At 41.7% G+C, this 17,857-nt stretch overlaps 1 protein-coding gene across 1 annotated transcript in view; it reads left to right on the top strand.

Moving 5' to 3' along the window:
• ck (unconventional myosin-VIIa ck) overlaps positions 1–17,003 on the top strand; it is a 46,123-nt gene extending 29,120 nt beyond the window's left edge. Inside the window, exons 31-37 of the mRNA XM_080279655.1 lie at positions 313–468; positions 876–1,104; positions 8,716–8,844; positions 9,499–9,595; positions 9,950–10,047; positions 10,748–10,917; positions 16,540–17,003. Of these exons, the coding sequence (XP_080135781.1) occupies positions 313–468; positions 876–1,104; positions 8,716–8,844; positions 9,499–9,595; positions 9,950–10,047; positions 10,748–10,917; positions 16,540–16,746 (1,086 nt within the window). The 3' untranslated portion in view covers positions 16,747–17,003. The remainder of the gene's footprint in view (positions 1–312; positions 469–875; positions 1,105–8,715; positions 8,845–9,498; positions 9,596–9,949; positions 10,048–10,747; positions 10,918–16,539) is intronic.
• Positions 17,004–17,857: the final 854 nt, after the last annotated feature.

Genomic DNA, 17,857 nt, shown 5'->3' with positions numbered 1-17,857 from the left:
TTAGTTGGTGGCAGTGTGTTCAATTGTGTTTAAGTGAATGACTATGCAGCCCATCTCACTGGCTGTTCTGGTGGTTCTTTCACTTCTATACTTTCTCTGTCCTTGTTTCAGGAACCTGTAAATCCATCCTTTGGTAGGAAAAAAGGTCATGATGATGATGATGAAACATAAGTGGCATGTATCACAGTGGTCCTTTTTTTTTTTTTTTTTTTTTTTTTTTTTTTTTTTTTAAGTAATGATCAGAGGCAGTCCAATATTTTGAACTGAACAGATATATGATACTGATGTACTAATTTATTTTTATATTTGCAGGAGTTGTCCCAGTTTCTGCGCACCAGACGTCACCCTATTGCCCAGGACTCACTGCACCGTTTGCAGCGGACGCTGAAACATGGCCAACGCAAATATCCACCACACCAAGTGGAGGTGGAAGCCATACACCACAAGACCACACAGATCTTCCATAAGGTAGGTTCTGTAATATTCGCAATTAGCACCAACATTCAGAGTTTTCATTTTCTGATTATAATTTTCAGTTGTTCCAGGCAAAAATTGCCCTTCTCTTAACAGTCTACCATCCTTGTTTAGAGGCTAGAGAGGGAGTTGAGGGACATTCTTATAACTGGGCAGTACCAGTAGCTCTGCCGAGGTATGTCAGTGCCACTGCATGATAGCATCCCTTTCCAGCACCAGTGGCCAAGGTGCTGTACTAAAATTAACCACTCAGAAACCCTTGAGTTAGCAGCCCCAGCTCCCATCACATCCTCCTGCATCCCAGTTGGATGCTAACAGTCTTACCTTCTTATTGTAAGTAATTATCTACCCAGTTTCCCACATTCATTCTCATGCTACTAAATTCCACCTCCTTTGCACAGGTGTACTTCCCTGATGATACAGATGAGGCGTTTGAGGTGGACTCATCTACCCGTGCTAAAGACTTCTGTTCCTCCATTGCCCACCGCCTCAACCTCAAGAGCTCTGAGGGATTCTCACTCTTTGTCAAGATAGCAGACAAGGTCATATCCGTACCCGAGGGAGACTTCTTCTTTGACTTTGTACGGCACCTCACTGACTGGATCAAGAAAGCTCGACCGTCACGAGATGGTGGGTCTCACTGGGTTGAGGTACATTGGGAGAGAGAGAGATTGAGTAAGAGAATGTAGCTGTGTGAGTGAGGTGGAGGGGGAGAAGGACACTGAGGACAAAGTAAAGGGATGGGGTAGGGGTATATGAATGAAAGAGGGAGGGAAAAGGACAACATGGAAGGGATTTGCTTGAGGCCATATCCTTCAGCATTAAGACATCTGGCTATAGATAGAAGCTTGGTTTGGTTGCACACTTGGGTAGGCTGAGATTGCTGTTATTAACCCCTTCGCAACGACGATGCTTTTGTCGTCAATACCCTCCAAAGCGCACGTACTGTGACGCCCCCATGTTGTCACATATCGATGTTACGAAAGACAGCAGAGGGGTTCATTTATTGTGCTAGGGCCTTTCATATTGGCTGTTTTTTTTTTTTTTTTTTTTTTTTTTTTTTTTTAAAAATAAATAATATGAAGCCAATCCCAATATATATGGGAGGTCACATGATCACTGGTGCACTGAATAGGAACACTGCATGCTGCCATGATCAGGCTCTGCTGCGAATCATAGGAGAGTTTTTGTTGCTCCCTCCACAGTGAATTATAGCTGAATCACAAACTATTCTTGAGGAATCTAGCGATTCCTCAAGTGATGAGGAGTATATTGGACTGAACCCAGCAATTAAAGAATCTGAAATTGTGACACCTTTGGATGCTTTCAAACTAATTTTCGTTGCTGATGTGGTGAAGAAAATGTCAGTGGCTCAGCTAAGATACTCCATAGCCTGGGCCAAGCAGGGGCCACAAGGCCAAGAAAATGAGGGCTTAGATGTGCGTTCAGAGGCAACGTTTCTAATAAGTACTGTAAGTACATTGAATTAATTTCGTTTTGTTTTGTTTTTGAAGGCTCCAACATGCCTACATGCATCAGCCATGGTCACCTAGTGGTGGCTGTCCATGCTGCTCAATCTCTGACAGCTTCCCTATTCAGTCCCTTATCGTGAGGTCATACTCAGTGACCTCGTCTCAGGTCATTTTCGGTCTACCTCTCGCAGCCCTACCCTTAACCTTAACACTTCTGACTTTCTGCACCCAATTATCATCCCCCATCCTCTCCACATCCCCAAACCATCTCAGTCTACCTCATCTCATCACAACACCAATACACTCCAGTCCCATCCTACCTCTCAACTCTTTCATTGTAAATTTAACCTCCCCAGGCCTCACACTGAGGGATGCACTGCACATGCACCTAATCTCTGTCATTTCTGTACATTTGTGTCTGTGTATACCTCTTCCTTTACTGCCCAGGTCTCACTACCATACAGCATTACACTCCTAACACATGCTGCATACAAAGATCCCTTAGTACAGAGGGAGAGCCCTCTCAGTGTCTTTCACTTTTTTGTATTATTTATGATAAACCTACTCACAAATGTCTTTCAGTTTATATTATTTTTATTACAAACACAAGCAGTGGCAGATTCAGTCTTATGCACATAGGCCTATACTCACTCACTAATAATAATAATAATAATAATAATAATGATGTGCAGAGTTTTGCTGATGTCTGTGAGCATCATGCCTTGAGAGTAAATGTAGAGAAGAGTAAAGTGATGGCTATTGAGAGAGAAGGTGACTTCCAGTGTGATGTCACAGTGAATGGAGAGAGACTGGAATTGGTGAGAGAGTTCAAGTACTTGGGTACAGTGATAGAAAAGTGAGGAAAATGTGCAAAAGAAGTTGAAAGTAGAGTGACACAAGGAAGAAAAGTAGCTGGTGCAATGAAGGGCTTGATAAGAAACAGAGGCTTGAGTGTTGCAGCTGCACAAGGCTTACATGAGGGAGTGTTAGTGCCAACTCTAACATATGGGTGTGAGACTATGGTGTGGCATGAAAATGTAAAGTCAAGAGTAAGAGCAGTGGAGATGGGACTGCTAAGGAATGTATGTGGAGTACAGAGGGTGGATAGGATATGAAATAATGTGATTTGTGAAAGGTGTGGAGTGAGGAAGTTGGTGGACACCAGAGTTGAAGAGAGTATCCTGGGATGGTATGGTCATGTGGAGAGAATGGATAACAACAGAGTGGTGAAAAAGGTATACCTGAGCGAATTTGAAGGAGGGAGGAGGCGAGGTAGGCCAAGGAGAAGGTGGAGGTATATGGTGGATGAATGTTTGAGGAAGAGAGGTTTGGAAGTTGGTGAGGCTTGGGAACTGACAAGAGATCGAGCTGGCCGGATGAATGTTGTGAGGAGAAGTGCATGATCAGGGATTTTGGCACCCCTTGTGAGCATGGCAGCATCCAGATTGACTCAGTCGGATACGTTTGTGTGAAGCTGCAGAATGTGGTGAATGTTTTTGGCTTATCCGGTAGAGCCAGGATTCCAGGGGCTTGAATGATGAGTGAATGGAAGTGTGGCCTATTTGGATTGGGCAAGTTTGTGCTGTCAGGACATTGCTACTCCTCACCCTGCCCTTGGGTGGGAAAGGAGGTATGGATAATGATGATGATGATAATAATCTGGTCTTTTGTTTCTCAAAAGTGCCAGTTTTCTCATAGGGAATTCACTAGCACTTGACACACAAATACATTATTTTTCCAGTTACAAGAATTGTGACATCTCTCATATGCAATACAAACTTCATCAGCAAAAAAAACATGAAAGTGGCAGTAATTAAACCCTATAATCATCCATCATAGTACCTCTCTCCAGGTCATAGCATTTTGAAAAAAGAAAGACTTCCAGCTGTCTCTTAAAAGATTCAACAGAAGAGAGTTGTCTTATGGACATTGGTAATCTGTTAAATAATCTAGGGGCTCTATAGACAAAAGAATGATCAGAGAAAGATGATTGGTGAATGGCTCCAGGGTCATCAAGACACAAGGAATCACCTTCACTGCACAACGTCACACCCGGGCTTGCTTATGGGAGTTTTGACAATTCAGCAAGATACTTCGGTTCGCCAAACTTAAGAATCTCGCATGTAATAAGACACAGTTTAAATTCAGCACTAGCCTTTACTGGTAACCAGTGCAGTTCAGTTAGGAATGGGGTAGTTGAGGTTCTCAGGGGAAGACTAAAGATAAGCCGTGCTTCCCTGTTCAACACAGGGTGAACTTTTGTTAATATATTATTTGGAATTGTGGTAGGTGGGGGTACTCACCATCCACTCACTTGATGTAGTGCTGCTTTCGGGTGTCTGCCCTTTCCTTTCCTCCATCCTTCTTTCCATTCATCCTCTTCTGTCTTTCTTTCCTTCATTCTTTCCTCTTTCTTCTGCCTGCGGGTGACTTTACACTCCCTCTTGTGTCTTTCTTTCCTTCATTCTTTCCTCTTCCTTCTGCCTGTGGGTGACTCTACACTGAGTGACAAGTCAAATGGTTTCCTGTACACCAGGAAACCATTTACTACGCTGGGTGGTAACCATATAACCAAATTTTGGCTCCTGGTGGTTTAGTGGGTAATAAAGGTGCTCCAATCGGATTGAGCCGGTAAAGGTTTATATCCAAGGGGTGGTTGGGGTTTATTGCTCACTTAATGCCACTCGGGGATGAGTGAGGCTGGTCACTCTCATCTTAAATGCCAGGACCAACTTTCCTAGCCCCGGGTTCCTACGCTCCTTATGGGGCAACGTAGGATTGGATGATGAATGGATGGATGGATTATTTGGAAGACCAATCCACAGTGAAATACAGTAATCAACACGAGACAAGACCACAGGATGGACCAGTGTTAAGAGGCAATGTCTATTCAGGAATTTTTCTCACAGAGTACATTTGCAAGTTACACCCTCAGACAACTTGATTAACCCCTAACAGGCGGGCGACATTACATAACATCTGTGTGTGGGGAGGTGGGCAACATTACGATCAGCCATTTTCGGTATTTATTTATTGGTGAAATTGGGCGATAAGGCATCTTTGTCACCTACTGTCCTGGCCTCTACTCTCCCAAGCCTTGAAACAAGTAAAATAGAATATACATATAGAAGTTGTAGTGTTATAATTGTTCAAGTAAAGTAGTGTATACATATGTAGGTTTTATTGTTATAAGTGTTCAAGTATAACAGAAAACACATACAGTACGTAAGATTTTTAAGACAATGAATAGTGTAAAGAATGCATAAATGATAGTGTTCAAATAAGTGAATAGTTTGCTAGCCTCACCCCAGGCGTTCCTGGTGATAAGCTGCCAGCCCGGATTCCTCCCTCATTCCTCCCTTTCTCCTCCCACAGCCAGCAGAGACGTATTACCATGCTTTTTTTTTTTTTGCATAGGCTTCATAGCCTGCTATCAAGGCCCAGCAGTCCTCCTACATACCATACGCCTCTACATGTCACCACTTCGGCGCTGACACCCACCATCCATATTGAATACATGCTAGGGCTGTTTCATACAGGACTGGTGTATTGGTATTAGCAGGGGTATTTTTACGACATGTCGGCGGGTCTTCTGGTAGATCAGTAAAGCCTGATTTAATTAAATTCAAATCCTTAAACTGTTCCCTCTCCCAGCTGGGATTCGAACCTGGGTCCGTTAGGACTTCAGGCCACCTCTCTACCGATTGAGCCACCGCATCCCCTCTTGCCTTCGTTTTTCATCAATTTTCATCGATTTATGCATGTTTAGTCTTATTCCTTGATACATTATTTTTCCGAAAATATGCCGCCCCACACGGTTGTATATTTGACAAGTTGCCCGTTCATTAGGGGTTAATATGTTCTTTGTACTGTAATTTAACTTTGAATTAAAATAAACACCCAGATTTCGAACAGACCTGACTGGATGAAGCTGTGACATGCCAATGTTCAAAGCCAGGGCATTATTGGAGTCATCAACCCTTCTGTTTCCTCAAATGATGATGATCTCAGTTTTACCATCATTCAGCTTTAGTTTCCTCTTAGCCATCCAAATCTTAATATCAGACATTAGAGATTTAAGCTTTGTCTTAGTATTGTTGATATCTGACATCTTAACATAGAGCTGGGTGTTGTCAGCATAAAAATGATGGGACACATTGTGATTATCAAGTAAAGATGATAAACTACTTGTGTAGACAGTAAACAGAATTGGACCCAAAACTGATCCTTGAGGGACTCCAAACAGATGGGGAGCAGAATCAGAGCTAGCGCAGTCAACAACCACTCTCTGAGATCTGTCCGACAGACTTGACTTAAGGAGCGAAAGGGCACTATCATGACCGCCATAAAAATACAGATCATCCAACAATAGTTTATGATCTACTGTATCAAAAGCTGCAGACAGATCCAACAGAACTAGGAGAGAGGACATCCCACTACAAGTGTTTGCCACCAAGTCACTCTGAATCCTTGTTAGTGCAGTTTCAGTTGAATGGTATTTTCTGTATGCTGACTGAACAACAGGAACAACTCTGTTGTGTTCCAGTAGTGGTAAGAGTTGATCAAGTATGGCATGCTCAATAATCTTGGATAAGAAAGATAGGTTAGAGACAGGACGATAATTTGTCGTGCTCTCGACATCAATGGCAGGTTTCTTGATTAGTGGCCTAAGCAAAGCACGTTTCTCAGACTGCACAAAATTACCTTCTAAGAAGCATCTATTTATTATGTTGCAGATAAAGTCTGCTGCTCCTACACATCAGGCAGTTGTGACAAGTTACACCAGTTGAGTGGGCAAAATGTTTTGTTAAGTTCTCTGCTGTAACATTTGACTTTGTTTACATCCAGTGGATGAAATGTTGGAAGTAATTGACCCCCTGTGTTCCGTGATTGGAAGTCAGCTGAATACACCTCACTAAAAGAATTGTTGTCTAAATTATTTCTTGTGCAAGATATCTTAGTTTTAAAAAAATGAAGCAAAATCAGAAGCCAATTGGGCATCAGATACAGAAGCTGGTTTAACAATTACAGTGGAACCTCGGTCCTCGAACGTCTCACATGTCGAACAAATCGGACCTCGACCAAAAAATTCAAGAAACTTTTGCTCCAGAGGTCGACCGAAATATCGGACCTCGACCAACCTGAACGTAGCCGAACGAAGGGAAGCTGGCTGACCGACAGTCACGAGTCCACCTTTGTTGTTCGTCAACGTGGTTGTCCTGCTGTGCTTCACATTTTTTCTTGAGTCAGTGTAGTATTAGCCCCTAATAATGGCTCCAAAGAAAGCAAGTTCATCCAGTACAGCTACTGGCAGTGAAAAGAGGAAAGTAGTGCCGAAAATAATTGAAGAAGTGGAAAAATTATTGCTTATCTTCATCAATGAGAAACAGTTAGCAGGAGACAGTGTTAGTGAGTATATAATTTGTGAAAAGGCAAGAGAAATATACAGTTACCTCGTAAAGTGCTGAAACTTAAATAGGTAAGCATCTGGGGTCTTGGAACGGATTAAAATGATTTACATTATTTCTTATGGGGAAAATTAGTTCGGTCCTCGACCAATTCGGTCCTGGAACAGCCTTCCAGAACGGATTGTGTTCGAGGACCGAGGTTCTACTGTACATTCCTTCAACCAACCAAATTGTTCACAATTGCAGACTTCTTTTTTTTTTTTTTCTTTTTTTTAAATCACCACCACATGAATCAAGTCACACGCATACACACAAGCATACAAAACACCATAGCTTTTTTTCACAAGATAGCAGCTTTTCCCTGGCAAAGCAGTGTGGGGAAACGAATGGGGAAGCCTCGTACAGAATACCGCATGAGATTATTCACCCTCATGGTGAAGGGGTTAAGTTACTGATGAATTACTGCAAAACACGTTGTATGCCACACTGCATCAGGATTTAACTTTAAAATTGGTGAAAAGTTAGGTGAAAACTTTTAAATCTTGTTATCCATGAGTCAGTTGCTGTTTTTGTTACTGCAGCACCAGGTTCATCTGCATGGAAACTTGATGAACTGCAGATTGAAGCTGCCCATTTCCTGCATTCCACTATCCCTGTTTCAGTGGAAAGGGAGGAACTTGAGGGATGTAACACCAGGTGAAGGCATCCCTCCCCAACACCAGCCTTGAGCTTGATTTTTTTTTTTTTTTTTAAATAGATAATGAAAGGAGGAAGGAAAAACGAAGGGAAAAAAAATAAGTCCATGTGCCTAAAGGCATTCTCCATTCATAAAATATTTATAACAACTGGATTTTAATTGAAGTGGATTAAATGCTTGTGGGTAACAACTCCCAGGAAGTGAATTCCAGAGAGTAGTAGTTCTGGGGATATATGAATTTTGATAAGAAGAGGTTTTGCATTGCAGGGGAGATAGTGTGAGTTCATGGGCGCTCCCAGCTGCCCGAGTATTTCGGGAGAAAATGTGAAGGGGAGGCACAATTGAAGCCAGATTGTCAGAGCACTTATGGTAAAAATATCGACAAAATGTGCATCACTTTAAAGATTTGTCATTTTATGAAGTATTTTACATGCCGTTGTCATATGTTATGGTGGAGTCAGGATTCTTGGGTTTGAATGGTGAGTGAATGTATGAATGTCCCTTTTAACTGGGCAGAATTTTGCTAATCATTTACATGTTAGGTTTTTTTCTTGCTGTCTGAACCCTACCTCACCCAATGTTTTAGTGGGAAAAGAGGTGTGGTTGATAATAATGATGAAATGGTACTTGTCCTTTAATGCTGACCTGTTATATTGTTTTTCAGGAACAACACCTCACTTCACCTACCAAGTGTTCTTCATGAAAAAGCTGTGGACCAACACCATACCCGGCAAGGACCGCAACGCTGATATCATTTTCCACTTCCATCAGGAGCTGCCCAAGTTGCTCAGAGGTAACACATATTCTATACCTAGGACTTTTTATTTTTTCTATCCTTACTACACCCCATCCATAGGCACAGAAAAAAGGCTGGGTGGTGGCTGCAGTGGTGTGCTTGTGTTAAGTCAGGAGTAGATTGGTCATATGCCCAAATTATGGGCTACGGTATCATAACCTTAGGCCCCTACACTCATTAAGAGTTGCATTATATTAGATTGAATGTTATATTTTATACCATACTGTACACCATGTTGTATTCTTCATATTCATTGTTTGAGCTAGGTCAGTGGTGTGATGGATAAACATACATTTCATTGAAAGAAATTGGAACAGTCAGAAGTTTAAGAAAGTCAGATGAATATGATTAGGCACAAGAAGGTTATATCAATCAAGAATCCTTTTAGTATTCCAGCTGTGTGATATACAGGTTATCTGTTGTTGAAGGTTTTGAGGATTTTGGATTTCCAGTGCTTTTTTCAGTCCCTTAGTTCCAGAGTCTGTCTCTTATTATTCCAACCTATAGTCAGTGTTCCAGTGTTACATTTTTAAAATATTCCAGAATTTTTAAGTTCTACTATAGTATTCCTTCATTCTGGTACTTGTGCTTTTGATTCATCAGCTTTTATGTGTTCATGTATATAATATCAGTCCCCTCCCCTTCCCCCAGGCTACCACCGGTGCACCAAAGATGAGGCAGCGAGACTGGCGGCGCTGGTCTACCGTGTCCGCTTTGCAGAGAGTAAACAAGAATTGTCCCTCATACCGTGAGTACCTACACCACCTAAGTTTAAACACATTTAGGCACTGGAAAGGATGCAGACTGAGAGACAGACTAATAAAGTGTATGTGAATGAGGTGGAAGGGGAGACCAAGGATGAAGTGGAGAGGTGTATGAGACAAGGCGGCCAGATGGCAGAGGACAGGGTGACATGGTGGTGATTTGTATATGGTCACCCCTCAGGCAGTTAGGGCATTTGGTGATCAATAAGACACTTTCATCATTCCAGTCTCTCTGTAGTCAGAATTTCTAATACTGTATTCTAATTTTCCAATATCCCAGCTTCCAGGTATTAAAGTTGATAATGATGATGGTATTAATGCTAAACTGTTTGATGCAGGAATATGTTGAGGGACCTGATACCCGCTGACCTTGCCAAGTCTCAGAGCACCAACGAGTGGAAAAGAGTTATTGTACAGCACTACAATGGCGATGCAGGTATGTCATCCATTAAAAGGCCTCACACTTGTATGGTAGTAGATGAATGACTACCATCAACCCTGGGGGGTACTACTGTGAGGATAATTGTGGCTGCAAACATGGTAGCTGGCCACACAGTCATCACTCTTAGGCAGGAAGCATTTAACCACAAGTACAGTAACTCGGTGATTCTTCTGAGTGATTGAATGTACAGTCATATGAGTTTGAGTCCAGATAGAGATTCTTGCATTGTTACAAATCTTATTACACATCTCAAATTTTTTTTTTACCTGACAACTTCCAGCAACTGCTGGGAAGTAATTGGCTGGCTTTGACACTTACTTTAGCCTCCAGTCCATACAAAACATCAGCTCCAATACAGAGTTTCCTCAAGAGGAGACATTGCCTCAGTTTTTGATAAAATATGATTCTTTCTAACTTAATAATGACACAGTTGGAAAAATTTAATAGTAGTAGATTTTGCATCATGGTTATATCAGTTTAACCAAAATGGAATAGTCTGCACAAAGCCAGGATTCTGGAAGTTTGAATGGTGAATGAATGTTAGTTCACCCACTGTAATGTTTGTTACTTTTCCTTGCTTTCTGGACCTTACCTCACCCCACGTGCAGGTGGCAAAGAGGCAGAACAATAGTGATGATGATTCACAATTTTATTGCTGAGAATGATTTGACAGTGCTAAAAACTTTGCTTTAAGGAATGAGCCCTGAGGAAGCGAAGATAGCGTTCCTGAAGGTGATCTACCGGTGGCCAACGTTTGGTTCTGCATTCTTTGAGGTGAAACAGACAACGGACCCGAACTACCCTGAGCACCTCCTCATTGCCATCAACAAGCAGGGAGTCTCACTCATACACCCAGTCACTAAGGTGGGTATTTTTTGTACTTTTCATACAGCATTTCTTATAGGCTTTTGCTTTATTAACCCCTTAAACGCGGCCGTGAACAGTCGACCCCCCCCTGAGTGGCGGGGTTGTATTGCGGTCTGAGTACCTGTAGGAAAATATTAGCCAAAAATCAGAGATTAACCCTAGAACATTATACTTGGTATGGCAGATAGTACTTACATTCAGCTTTCTCCAGAGACAGGTGTTGAGCCTTCGTGGACTACCCAAGGACTTGTGGAGACTTGCAAAGTTGGGTAACCAAATCTTCACTTTCACACCTCCAGCAACCCGGTTTCCCCTCTACAACAGCCTCATTCTGTCACAGTAAACTTTATACTACAACGTAAAGGTAGTTTGGAATCCGTATTTGTACAATAAGCACTGAAAATATGGCTAAAATCAACGGAGCGTACGGTCGACATGCACCGTGGCGGCGGTCTTCCCGTCACTCAACAAACATTTTCATTTTCACAGCTTTCACATGTATATTACATTATTTTCAATCATATTACTTCCCAAAAGATCACCACGGCGCGCTTTTTATTCTGCGCCACTTTATTCTCGTTCCTGTCGGCCGCTTGCACTGACTCGTAAGAGTTAGAACTCCATAATGTCACTTTGAAAGCCTGCGGTAAACTGATGCTAAACAGGGGCAAACCGTGAGAAAAAAAGCTAGTGTTACAACTGGGGAAACAAGCGTTTCCTATTAGCATAAACTGCTTGTGAGAGGAGAGCGCAGATTTACAGTTCTGAGCGCTCAGAGCGCTGCCATGTATCACAGCCAGGCTGGCCTGGCCGTGGTGGTGGTGGTGGGGGGGGACGGGGGAAAAACACGATACTTGGCAACAACTGAGGTCAGTGGTACAAAGGTAAAGTATGCTAATTGTAGCTAAAGGGTGGTGGTACTGATAGACAATACCAGCTGGAGCCTGCTTGCCCGCGGTTATTCAAAATTGACTAGAATCGCAAATGCGACAATCCGCCGTTATGTCCTTTTTGCCGAGCGTCGCAAACGAGACGATCCGCATTTAAAGGGTTAATAAAAAAAACATTATACACAGTTTGATGATGATGATGATGGTTTTCATGTGGTAAAGATCCCTAACTCAGCCACTAGGGTAAGTTATTTTGTATTTTTCATAGTGTTTCTCATTTGCTTGCAGTTTTACGTTTTTCATCTTACTCCAAAATATGATTACAGTCTGTTTCTTTTCACCTGGAAGAGATCTCGAACTCCTCACAGCTCAGTTGATGACCATGTGTAGTCCGATTTGAGAGTTGATTTAACTAGCAACCATGAAGACTAAGTCATACCTCATAACTAAATCCATCCATCATCATCCAGTCCTGTGTTGCCCCATGAGGAGCCTATCAAATTTTATGTTATCACAACTTAGCATTCAAGTTGTGGGAATGGACCAGTCCTGTCAGGTGAAAACAAAGCCACAAGTAAAATCATTACAATTATTGCAATTTACTTACAGTTGCAGACAGAAGTGTGAAATTAATGTAATACTTTATAACAAACTTCAGTTTACCAAATTTGACTGTAGCAAACATCTTGTGCTAAGACATGATGCATCACAGCTGCAGTGAGAATGAGGCATCCCTAACGCACCAAACCTGATATTGCCTTATTTAGAATGGGTACAGCATCCCATCAGGAGGCACCAAGAGACTGAGTATGTCTCTACAGATCACTGCATCACATGCCATGACAATTCCTCATGTTATGTGTCATGAAAGCTGAAGACCAGACATAGTAGCTCAAAGAACAAAAGATAGTACCTGTTAACATCCATGTGTGATGTTACCATCTTCAGAATGGGCATAAAACCCCATCATATGGCATGAGAAGAAGCCTAGATCTGTATAGCACTACAGCCAGCATGATGCTTGTAAAAGGTGGGAACAGGTTTGAAAAAAGGCATCCTCACCGAGCCAGGTTAATGCTGTGAGGCGGTTAAAATTGTGAGAGACGAACTGGCAGGATGTATCCAAGGATGGTGGGAGTTGGTTCACGAGAAGTCATTCTTCCTACCTGGAAGATCCCGCTCTTGGACTCTGAATCAATCTGAGGGAAACTGGTATCCTGCAGAGATTGTCAGTGGAGAGCTCAACCAGGGAGGGAACACAAAATGCATGACTCTAATTAAGTGACCCAAAGGCTGCAGAGAGAGGGGTGGGGGGGGAATGTGGTAGACCCACCTGTAGCACTTGCCTCCCCAGCAGCAATAGTTAGGGGGAAATGATCCAGGGTGGACTGAAGCCCATAAGACAGAAGAATCCTTGTCCCATAGGGCAAGGCACAAGAAAGGCCTGGAAAACACAAACAAGAAGAACCATGAAAACAAAAGGAATAAGCAAAGAATGAAAAGCATTCCAAGAATGGAGGAAAGAGAAAAAATGGAAAAGAAGTCAAGTCAAATCTTGATCAGATCACATGGAGGGAGTAAGAATAAACCAGTAAAGTACATGTAATTCTAGGGGTTAGTCTTGCCATCTGTATGCATGGTGTTGTGCTGTGAATATTAATCTTTATCTGATGCGGCATCTTTGTCAGAATGGAGAATCAGGCTGTAGGGTTTATGTAAGAGCCCCTGAGTGGCCACAAGCACATTTTAGTACAGTACAGTACTGTACTCACTATTGAGGTAAGAGGCAGATAGAACGCTGTACTGTAAGAGCCCCTGAAGGGTCTCAGGTACAGTAGTGTCCTGGACTCACTATGAAGATTTTGAGTCAGATAGAAAGCCTATAGTAAGAGTCCCTGAAGGGCCTCTAGTACAGAATTGGACTGTACTATCTATAAAGGTAAGCGGCAGATAGAAATAAATCTGTAGTGTATGTAAGAGCCACTGAAGGACCTGTAGTACTGTGCTGTACCCATTATAAAGATTGAGAGTGAGATAGAAAGACTCCTGTATGTGTTTAAGAGCCCTCAGGGGCCTTCAAGTGCAATGTTATACTGTATCCACCATAAGAAGTTGGAGCCAGATGGAATGAAGTCTGCAGCACAACATGATGCAGAATGAAACTCAAGGTAATTGTTACTAGAATGACATGCCATGACACATTGGATCACAGAACACAGATCTAGACAAGACACAGTACAGAATGGCACCACAAGTAACTTGCAGTTCTGATTCTTGCAACTTCAAGTACAGTCCTTAAGTACTGGTAGTTTGGTGTAGTGGGCAAAAATCAACTGTCCCCATGATAATGTCGGTAACATATTCTTTCACGTCCTTTCTCCTGGTAAGGCAGATGCCATACCCACAAATGTTTGTTCTGGTGAGACTCCTCACATGGTAGGGAGGGAGACATCCGCTTTATTAGATCTTGTAAAACTCCATTTATTTTGTCATAACTTAAAATTTCTTCATCCGTCTAACCGTCTATCTGTTGCCAAACGCCTTAATCTCGTAAGGGGTGGCACAAACAAATCGCCTTCATGTCGCCCAGTTCCCCGCCATTTCGCTGCCTTGCTCCCGGCTCACACCCCCCTCTCTCATATACCTCATGACTCCATCCCTCCATCTCATCCTTGGCCTCCCCTTCCCTCCCCCCCCCCCCCTCCATCTCACTCACATACACTCTCCACATGACCAGACCACCTCAGTGTATTTCTTCAAATGCATTCTATCACATGCACACCACAATGCACCTTCACATACTCATTTGTTAGACTGTCTCTCCATGCAACTCCACATTCTTCTCTCAAGATTAGGCTCTCACTCTTGACTTGTGTCCCTCCAGCAAGGTCCAAGCTTCACTTCTATACAGTAGAGTTGGTATCACAATATTGTCATGCAGTAACTTTTTTTTACTTCCATGCCCACTTCCCTGTTTCTCATCACTGCTTTCAAAGAACCAGCAACCGTTCTTCCTTGTTGAACCGTTTCAAACACTTCACCCTCCAAACATCCATCCTAACTCATCACACTACCCAAGTATTTAAATGCACTGACATTTTCCATTTTCTCATCATCCAACATCACTGTATATCCAGTGACTTCATTTCTTTCAAAAAGCAGGACTTTACTCTTCCCTATATTCACCTTTAGATTCTGTTTACACTCTTCCAGACTCATTCACCAAGCCTTGAAGTTCCCCTTTGTCTTCACTTAACAATACAGTATCATCTGCAAACAACAGTACAGGGAGTTTCCAAACGTTGACCTCAGGTTGTGGCGCTAACCTTCCACTCACTCGATATAGCTGTGCTCTCGGGTGCCTGCCCTTTCCTCTCACCCTTGTTTTCATCCATCCTCTTCTCTTATTCTTTCCTTCATTCTTTCCTCTTCCTTCTGTCTGTGGGTGACTCTACACTGAGTGACAAGCCAAATGGTTTCCTGTACATCAGGAAACCATTTACTACCCTGGGTGGTAACCATATAACCAAATTATGGCGCCTGGTGGTTTAGTGTACAATTAAGGCACTCCAGTCAGATTGAGCCGGTGCAAATTTATATCCAACGGATGGTTGGGGTTTAGTGCTCACTTAATGCCACTCATGGATGAGTGAAGCTGGTCCCTCGCATCTTAAATGTCAGGGCCAACTTGCCTAGCCCCGGGCTCCTGCACTCTACATGGGGCAACACTGGATTAGATGATGAATGAATGAATGAAAGCCCTTTCTCATTAAAGTCACTCCAACATCCACTGCGCTACCTTGTATCTCTTTCATAACCCCATCCATATACAGATTGAACAACCATGGAGACGTGACTCATCCCTGTTTCAGTCCAACCTTCAAATAGAAAAATTCACCTGGTTCGTTGTCCACACGCACTGCAACCTTAGCCCCCTCATATATACCATTCACGGCAGTCGGCAACTTCCCATTTACTACATATATTCTTAATACTTTCCACATTCCCTTTCTATCTGCCCTGTCATGTGCTTTCTCCAAATCCATGAAGGCCACATGCAATTTCTTTCCCATCTAAGAAGCTTTTCTATTAAAGACCTAAGAATATCTGATCTATGCAAACTCTTCCTTTCATAAAGCCTCCCTGTTCTTCACCAACTAATTCCTGTGTTGCTTCCTTAACTCTTTCAATAAGTATCCTACCATACACTTTTCCTATTACACCAAATGATTTCTTCCTCTCTTCTCACCTCCCTCCTTCTCCCAACAATTCCCCAGCCACTTATCCTCGCATCACTTTCATTCTCTATGCTTAACAGTTCTTGAAAGTGCTCTCTCCATTGGCTCACTCTTTCTCCCTTCTCCACTAGCAATCTACCATTTTTATCTTCACTTCTTTATCATATATATTTAATGTATGTTGTTGGTACTGTACTATGATTACCATGGCAAAATCTTTTCCTAATTACAGAAACATTTTGATAAAACATACTGAACATTACTGAAGGCCTGTAGGATTGCTGACGTCTAAGTAGTGAACCTCTGTCTCCTAGAATACCTGTATTACATTTTTTATGGCAAAATTTACAAAATCAGGTACAGTAGTAAGTACTGTATATCTTTACTAACATGACTTCAGTAATGATAATCTTCCATAATACTGATAGGCCTATGTACTGTAAAAGCTAGTGATTCATTTGTCGTTACTAAAAGTGGTCGATAACTTGCAGGAAATCCTTGTGACCAACCCATTCACGAGGATCAGCAACTGGTCTTCTGGCAACACCTACTTCCACATGACCATTGGCAACCTCGTACGTGGCACCAAGCTGTTGTGTGAGACCTCCCTCGGATACAAGATGGACGACCTCCTCACATCATACATCTCACTCATGCTTACCAACATGAACAAACAGAAAACACTACGGCTAAAGTAATTTGTGCACTGTATAGTATATTAAGAATGGTGTTCCCAGAGGAATATATAGGACTAACTGAGACTGCAGTCCAGAAACTCTTAACAATTCTAAGAAAGGGAATATATTATTGGACAGAAAGAAATTACTCAAGTAAGTTTAGGATTCTATGGAAGTGTACAGTATATAAAAACAGTTGTGACTGCACTGAATACTATACCTGGCTGTACTGAAACTGACATTTAATATACAATATATTTCAGAAGACTTTAAATTTATCTTCACAGGGCAACTGTATAAGTTAAAAAAAAAAAAAAAAAAAGTTGTCCCCCACAATAAATATAAATTTCTTTCTTTAGATCTGAAAATGAATGAAGTATTTAAGATCATACACAGTATACCCTTTTAATCTGTGTTTTCCAGCCATCCCTGTAAAGGTGTTTAGAGCATACAAGCTAATGTATTCAAAATACTATAATGGTGAAATACTTCATCATTATTGTCCATGGCTGATTCATCATCTCCCTCATTAACTCTATAAGGAAGTAACTAAACATAACCACTGGATATATATATGCTACTTACTGAAAATTGTTTTTTTCCTTTGCCAAGTGCACGCCCAAAATAAACCCTGGCAAACTATTTCAGCTGGTGCTTTTCGGCTGGATTTTCTCCGTAATTTTTCAAGGGATAACTGTTATAAGGAAACAATGCAGCTAGATTAATTCTCAACTATCCACAAACTGCAACCATGTCCCTAACACATGTGGTTACTTTGGACCATATATTTTTTTTTAGCAAACTGGAATGTGGGAAATGTTAAAAGTTACCAAATGATGCACATAATAGTAACTTCTGCAGCTCAAATGTGTCTCCCCAATAGTAAAATGAAAAAATGAGGAAGTAGCCAGAATGTAAAGAAAAAGATGCTCAAGGACTGAATGAGATTTATAGAAAGGTAGCATTATCTGGCAATATGAGTAAAAATTAAAGAAATCTGAATAATGTGACTTTGTAAAGTCTGACACACTATACCGTATTTATAAATAGTTTTGTGCTTGGAATGCCGTGTGTTTTGTTAATGACGTAAAGTTATGAATATAAATAACAGTTCACTTCCCTATGATGAGGT

This window comes from Coenobita brevimanus, chromosome 79 (assembly GCF_032717465.1).
Source record: "Coenobita brevimanus isolate Jiangsu-jjx chromosome 79, ASM3271746v2, whole genome shotgun sequence".
Classification (NCBI taxonomy): domain Eukaryota; kingdom Metazoa; phylum Arthropoda; class Malacostraca; order Decapoda; family Coenobitidae; genus Coenobita; species Coenobita brevimanus.
The sequence above is the reverse complement of the archived record's forward strand: the minus strand, read 5'-3'. Positions and strand labels throughout refer to the sequence as shown.